General features: G+C 30.0%; 1 protein-coding gene across 2 annotated transcripts in view; it reads left to right on the forward strand.

The window, feature by feature from the left end:
- Positions 1-8,304, forward strand: part of LOC106467219 (probable phospholipid-transporting ATPase IF) — an 82,173-nt gene that overhangs the window by 32,125 nt on the left and 41,744 nt on the right. For both annotated transcript variants that reach the window (XR_002612454.1, XM_013927550.2), the window contains exons 8-10: positions 2,141-2,222; positions 4,842-4,980; positions 7,648-7,729. Coding sequence is in view for 1 of the 2 variants with exons in the window: in XM_013927550.2 (XP_013783004.1) it covers positions 2,141-2,222; positions 4,842-4,980; positions 7,648-7,729 (303 nt within the window). In the remaining variant the exon portion in view is untranslated. The remainder of the gene's footprint in view (positions 1-2,140; positions 2,223-4,841; positions 4,981-7,647; positions 7,730-8,304) is intronic.

Consider the following 8,304-nt stretch of genomic DNA (forward strand, 5'->3'; position numbering starts at 1 on the left):
GTTATGGATAAGCAAAATGTTAGGATGGGGATTGGGCCTCTTAAAAATTATAATGGGGAGCTGATCTCAGAAGATTACAAGATGGTAAACTTCAGTTTTTACGAAGGAAGATATAAGTATTATGTCTCAACCAGAGCACTTAATGTATGGGGAAAATATTGATATAAAAGCTATCATTTTAAGTTCTAGAATTTTAAGAGAAAAATTGGAAACCTCAAACTGATAAATCCCCTGGACCAAACAACTTTTATCCTATAATTTTAAAGGAACTTAAAGATTTTATTTGTGAACCACTAACTAATATTTTTTATAGGTCATTGAGTTGTGGAAGAGTACTAGAAGATTGGAAGTTGGCTAATGTTAGTCCTATATTTAAAAGAGGTTATAAACATTGTCCAGGCACTTAGAGGTTTTGAAGAGTGTGATTAAAGATGTATTGCAGGGTTGCTTCAAGCAGTTTGATATAGTGTCAAAGAGCCAGCATGGTTTTACTAAGCTAAAGTCTTGTTTAACAAATCTTCTAACATTCTTTGAGGATGTTACTGCAAGAGTTGATGAAGAAAATACAGTAGATTTGGTGAACTTTGATTTTTAGAAAGCATTTGATAATGTGCCTCACAAAAGACTTGTTACAAAAATTTAATTTGTGGGTGTGGGGGAAATGTTATTAAATTGGATAGAAAATTGTCTGGAGAGTATAAAGCAGAGAGTAGTAATAAATGGAGTTAGATCTGACTGGATCACAGTTACAAGCGGTGTGCCTCAGGGCTCTGTGCTGGGCCCTCTGTTGTTTGTGATTTATATTAATGATATTGACTGTGAAGTGACTGATAACATTTTGAAGTTTGCAGATGACATTAAGATTTTTGGGGTGGCTAACTGTATCAAAGATGCTGCAGACTTACAGAGATATTTAGATCATTTGATGCATTGAGCCAATACGTGGCAGATGATGTTTAACTATCCAAAATGTAAGGTGGTGCATGTAGGTTATTGTTACAATTTAAATGGGAATACATTAAATACTGTGGTTGAAGAAAAATATCTTGGTGTTGTGATTAGCAATAGGGCTAATAGGATTTTTGGTACCATCTATAGAAATATTGAATACAAGAAAACGGATATTATTCTTTCACCATATAGATCATTTGTAATACCTCATTTAAAGTACTGTGTACAGTTTTTGGGCTCCGTTCCTCAAGAAGGACATTGAATTGTTGGAGAAAGTTCAGAGAAGAGCCACTAGGACGATACCTTGGATGGTGGGGTTGTCATATGAGAAGAGACTAAAATCTCTAAACTTGTTTTCTATGGAGAGGAGAAGGGTCAGAGTGGATTTGATTGAAGTGTTTAAGATTATTAAGGGTATTGATAATAAAGATTCATTAAACACTTTTTTTTTAGTCATTGAAAACAATTGAACAAGGGGTCATAAGTTCAACTTTTGGCAGCATAGGAATCTGCAGCTAGATGTCCTAGATGATCTTATTGTTTTATTACATTTCAATGTAACTATTTCTATTAATAAGCCCCCCCCCCCCCAGCAGCTCAGTGGTAAATCTGAGAGCTCGCACTGCTAAAAAACAAAGTTTCTGTACTTGTGGTGGGCACAGCACAGAGAGCCCATTGTAGCTTTATGCTTAAAAACAAACAAACAAATTAATTAATAAGATTTTGTTTCTTGAAGTACTCCATAAACTTAGTTTCAATTCCCTTTTTTTGTATTGTTATTTTATTTTTGTTTGGTTTTTAAACTACTTTTCTGTATTTTTATGTAGATTGCTATGAGGTCAATCTCCTTGACTAGTGTGTTTTTCTTTTTTTTTATTTAAATGTGGTGTTTCTTATTAGTTCAAAGTGAAATGCACTGAAGTCTAATTGGTAACTGTAATGCACAAGTTTTAACAAATGTTGAAAGTCAGGAGACTTTTTGAAAACTTGGAATTTTGCTTAATATTTTATTAATAAAGTGTTATATAACATTTTATTTATAAAAATTGATCAACCTGTATTTCATAAAATTATAATACTTTGGATTAAAAAGAAGAAATTATCAGCTTTTGTTTTACTTGTAACAGTTGACCTTTAAATTTAACATTTTTTGTTGTCATTAAATTATTCTTCTGTTGATGTGTTACAGGTTGTTGTGTATATACAGGTCCCGAGACAAAACTGTCATTGAACCTTAACCTTACATACAACAAATTTTCTACTGTAGAAAGGTAAGGTATTTATATGATTGTGAATGTTGTTTATTAAATCATTTAAGTTTTTGAAATATTGTACATTAAAAAATGTATTCCTTTTATGCTATAAACAGTAACTTATATCAGATATTTTAAGCAGAGAAAGTGATTGAATTAATCTGAAAAATGACATGTATATAAATTTCCAGTTAAAAGAATTGTAAGTTATTTTTTTTTAGCTTTTTCACTCCTTAGAGGTGAACTATATTGACTTGAATTGTTGTAAGCCCAATGTTAATATCTAACTTAAAAGCAACTGATTAAACTCTGCAGAAAAAAAAATGAAGAAGCCTGTTAATATTTTAAAAAACAATTTTCTATGTTGGGAAGAGCAAAAAACAATTTCAAATATATAATATACTTTGATTAATTTTTTAACAAAAATAAAAAGTAGAAATTATACTACATGGGAATGCTAAATCATCTCACGTGAATGACTTATTTTTAACTAAACCTTTTTTTCTTTCTTGTTTGATTACTTTTAAATTTGAAGTACATAGTTAACCGCACAGGCAACAAATATATCAAAAATAAAAAATAGGTTAAATAATTGCCAATTTTTTTTATATTTTATTTCAAGAGAATGATGTTTCAAGCTAGTGCTCTTCATCAGATCGTACAGCTTACAACAAAAGGCATATGTGCAGAATTTAATAAATTGTGTGCATAGCATTTTGAACATTGAGTGTGAAATTTCTCTGCAGAATTACAATTACAATTAAATATTACAAGTCAAGAAAACATAAAACAGATTCGAATTAAAATTCAAACAAAATATAGAAAACATGAGAATCTATAGAAAAAAAAAAGCATTCATATACCCATGAGCAAACACTCAACCCTACCAAGAAAGAACACATCTATCATATTCCACTTGTGCTAACATACCATTAGACCAACTAAAAAATTACACAACACTTACTGAAGGCCCTACCACATGTAACCGAAACAGGTGTGTCACCTGTCCACATAGAAACAGCACCACACATATAAAATTAAAGAACACAACTTTCAAAATAAAACAGGCCTTTACATGTACCACTGAATATATCATATACTGCATAATTTGCTAAAAATGCAATAGTTTATACATTGGACAAATAGGCCACTGACTCGGCAATCAAGCATGAGAACATCTAGACCATATTAAACTGGGGAACCAAGATAACTTATAAACAAACATTTCACCTTCAACAACCATACATTTGAAGACTTTTTGATTCTGGGACTTATTAGTGCTCCAACAGACATTCACAAAAGAGAAGGATTGGAAAGGAGATTAATCTACAATCCGGGAACCTTACAACCATCTTGTTTAAATGAATACTTTTCTTTCCTATAAATTCTCATTTTTTCCATATTTTGTTTCAGTCTTAATTTCACTCTGTTTTATGTTTTCTTGACTTGTAATATTTATGTATAAGATGTAATTTTGTAGAGAAATTTCATGTTTAACATTCAAATGCTATGCACACATTTTTTTAAATTCTGTGCATGCACCTTTTGTTGTAAACTGTATGATCTGATGAAAAGCTCTAGCTTGAAACTTCATCCTCTTAAAATAAAAATATAAAAAAATTGGTGATCATTTAACATATTCTTTAATTTCTATTACTTTTAACTTTGAACCAAACCTGTTACAAACATGTGTTAACTTGATTAGGATAACTTATTATGAAAACTAATGTATGACAAACTTAAGAATTTAAGCAAGACACCAGAAGAAAAAATATTTCTATTTTGTGTTATTTTTTACATGTGTAGAATTGAAACTTTATTCTAAATTGGTTAGCTGTGTTGTAAGCCTTAGAAGAAAATGTCAGAGAACTTTGAAGAACTTTTAGACGATGGTCATGTTGTTGTTTACAGTTACATTTGGTAGATGTTTAACAATTCTTTATCACATTGAATTTATTACTAGAAGACCAATACAATTATTAAGAAGTGGTGTTTAAGAACTTTTCAGTGATATAACTTTCATAAATATTTTGGTTGTTCTATATACTATGAAGTGACTTGTGTCTGATTACCTGTCTTTAATGAAAATTTTTAAATTTCCCAACCCCCTGTTCACCATGGAACTTTCAGGGGCTCTTGTGTATGCCCTCATTTTTACAACTTTGCCAGCCATTTAAATTTCCTCATTTGCTACGGGCAGAAAATTATGTACACACACACACACAATGTTTCACCATTACTGTGAAGGTAATGAAATATATGTTCTGCCTGACACAGATATTTTTGCTAATATATGAATAATAACCAGTTTATAACAAATAAAGTGTTACAGTTACCATTACAACATGGTATAAATTTGATGTCAAATTTAAGATAAATTAACGATAAATTAATAAATGTCATTTAGGAGGATTACCATATTACAGTATTGAAAACAAAAAGTATAGGTTATTATTATTATTTTAAGTTGTTTAAAAACAAAGGACACCTTCACTTGTGAGCTTTAATGTGCATATTTGTAAATTGTATTCTTATAGTGTATAACATTTTCTTTAATTTTTATTTTGTTTTTTCCAGGTCAGTGAACAAGTTTTTGATCCTTGTGTTTTGACACTAATATTTTATTTTGTTTTCCAGGTCAATGAACAAGTTTTTGATCTTTTTTTTGGTACTGTTAGTAGTAGAAGTTTCTTTAGCAACAGGAATGAAATACTTTTATCAGAATGATCCAGTGAGGGGCATTCCATGGTATTTACCTGTAGATGACAGTATAAGTGTAAGTTATGAACAATATGACAAAATGATTTGGATAATATCTTCTTGAAATTTTTCATTATGGAGAAGTTAGAACTCCATGAGTACAAATACAGAAATGCCATAAAGATATATTAATAGTATGGAAGTATGTAAAATATGTCAAAACATCTCGTATTTTAGAAAAGAAAGGTAATAAGCTGTTAAAAAGAGTAGAAAAAAACCATGAGGTTGTGTTGTCTTGGCTAGAAACTTATACAACCATCTAAGATTAATTATTAATTAATTACTTTTTTTGTTTAATACTAGATACTAATTACTAACTAGTTTAAATCCTACATTTTAGCTGCTTTGCTGCCACCTTCAGGAAAGTCCCAAGAAGGATCTTTTTTTCTTTTTTTGGGGTGGTGTTGGTAGTGGCTAAGATTCAGTCTTGAGTCTTCTTGATAGAAAGGTTGGTGTACCATTCATTCACCCAGGGTGTCCTCCTTTAAGACTCGACTTAATTACCTGTTTTAATAATTTCAATATGGGCATCTGAGTTTTGCTTATTGAGCATGTTATCAGTTAGGTAGATCAACAAGTCTTCTCTTTATTTTACTTTTCTTGTATGTTGTTCATATTCCATTATTTCATTTTATTGTATGGTCTTCTTCTATGACAAGATGGGCTGTTGCAGGTATATTACAGAGTTTTGCTTTCAACTTACTGTGCATGTAACCATTAAGTGGTGTTGTGAATTTTACATGAAAACTTACAAACAAAAATTTCAGCCAAAAATGCTGCTGATACATATATTATTTTTTTGGAGATTTTAAGAAAGCATCAGAAGTCACTTGTACAATCAATATACACAGATACAACATCCACATTTGAGGTATGTGTACCATGCCTTAATTAACTATGGATAATTTGAAAATGCATGAGCATGTTAACCATACAGCAACCAAAATAATGCTTGTCATCAGTTTGTTTGATTTAAAGACCATTCACTAGCACTGGAATTTTGAAAACTTTGTCAAATTTATGTTGTGATGATAGTTTCTTCACCCAACTTGAAATGATAAGTTATACGGGTGTGTGCATGTCTGGAGGCAAGCATGTGAATAGTTTAGCTGTAATGTGTTTATGTGTTTTGAAGGATTATTATAGGGGAAATGTTGTAGCATGACCTACATTCACTTCATTGAGCAAAATTTTTACCTATGAAGAATTTACATATGTTGATTCACATGTATATTAAGAGAGCTCATCTCTTTCCCTACAAGGTTAGTGGATTACACTGATCTTGTAACTCCAAAGTAACCATCAGAGTTCCCATACTATAACTTTTAATATGTTTTGTGTATCTTCACAAAATTTAGCATGCTTTCAGTAAACATTACAAGTTTTTTGTACACAAAAAATAAGATTTTTTAAATTAAGTATTTTTACTAAATACTTCTCCATGAATATATGGAGTCAGTGTTGATTGCTCCAAGTGCAAAGTGATTTTTCTCATTAAGATTAAAAATACTTTTCTTCATCTTTGTCTTTCATTTCGTTATCAATGATACAATATAAAATGTCAGAATTATTGACAATTTGTGAAAGTAAGGATATGGCAAGTGGGCCTGACTTTCTAGTTTATGTCACCATATACAAAAAAGATTGAAGGCTGTAGAAATTAGAATTAGTAATGTATATATTATAATGAGTAATTTACATTAAACGCTGCACGTCAGAGGGGTGATAAACATGAGTGTCTACAGAAATTTCTCCAGGGAGAAGGTCAAAGTCTAAATAGTTTCATGTTACAATTTGAAGCCATTCTAGAAAGAACAAATGCGTAATTTAGATTTATTTTGATTTTTTTCTTACGAGGTCAGTCAATTTGATCATTAAATGCTGCACATCAGAGGGGTGATAAACATGAGTGTCTACAGAAATTTCTCCAGGGAGAAGGTCAACGTCTAAATAGTTTCATGTTACAATTTGAAGCCATTCTAGAAAGAACAAATGAGTAATTTAGATTGATTTTGATTTTTTTCTTACGAGGTCAGTCAATTTGATCAACCTCGTATAGAGTTAGAGTAGAGAAAATGACATATAAAATAAAATGTTTTACTAAAAAAAAATGATTTAGGAGATTTTATAGATTATGCAAATAAAATGTGAGATTTTTTTCAGATGAAGAAAAATATTTTTAATCTTACAATGAAAATCACTTTGCACTAGAAGCAGTCAACACTTTGACTCCATATATCCATGGAAAAGTTCTTAGTTAAAATACTTCATTAAAGAATCTGATTTTTTACCTACAAATGACACTTAATGATTATTGAAAGCCTGCAAAATTTTGTCAAGATACACAAAATGTATTAGAAGTTATGGTATGAAAATTATAAAGATCAAGTTGGAGTCAGCCTAGCCCATAATGAGAAAGTTAATGAAGTGATTTATTATTTGTCATTTTAAGTATGTTTTTTTTTTATAATACTTTTTTCTCACAGGACATAAGTATGTGTAACGAACTGAGAGCTGAGGTCCTCTTTTTATTGTTTTTTATTTAATATTGTTTGTATTTTTGTTTTGTTTTCATAAAAAAAGCTTTAGTAAAAAAAAGTGTTATAAGTATTCTTTGGATAATATGTTTTTATGAGGATTTCTAAATTTGTGCAAAGTTACTTAAACATTTTATTTTTTATAGGCAAAAGGAGTATTATCTGATCTTCTGGTTTTTGTGGTTCTTTTCAACTATATAATACCAATCTCACTGTATGTTACAATTGGTAAGTATAACTAAGATGCTTATGCATATTTTGCATATTTGATATCAATTTTATGTTTATAAATTTAACATGATAGTATCATGTAAGTTGTGTTTTCAGTTTATGTAAAACAAAACCTCTTTCAATACATTTTGAGTCAGTTTTAGTAAATATTAAATTTGTTCATTTGCTATTTATGCTTATTTAGAAATTCTTAAAGTATTTATAAAAATAATTTTGTTTATTTCTAAAAGTAGTATAGTTTAGAGATTACTTGTTACTTGAATCACAGATTAATAAAAGCGGGAGTGAAAAATATAAATCAGTCAATTGGACATGGTCTCCTAATTGTGAGGGTCAACGACTAGGGTTCTACATTGTTCTATATTCATTGCTGGTTGCACCAATATGCCTAATTCAAGCTTATAATCTACAGGCCATTTTCTAATCATCGAGCCAAGTGAGTCTGCCTGCCTATTGCTCTTCTTCCTTTAAATTTATCTTTCTGAATCTTTACCAACCTTTTCTTAGTTATAATTATATGCCAGAAGCAGTGCATCTTCCATTTCCTGCATATGTCAAGTAGTTGTCTTTAA

This window comes from Limulus polyphemus, unplaced genomic scaffold, assembly GCF_000517525.1.
Source record: "Limulus polyphemus unplaced genomic scaffold, Limulus_polyphemus-2.1.2 Scaffold77, whole genome shotgun sequence".
In the NCBI taxonomy this organism is placed as follows: domain Eukaryota; kingdom Metazoa; phylum Arthropoda; class Merostomata; order Xiphosura; family Limulidae; genus Limulus; species Limulus polyphemus.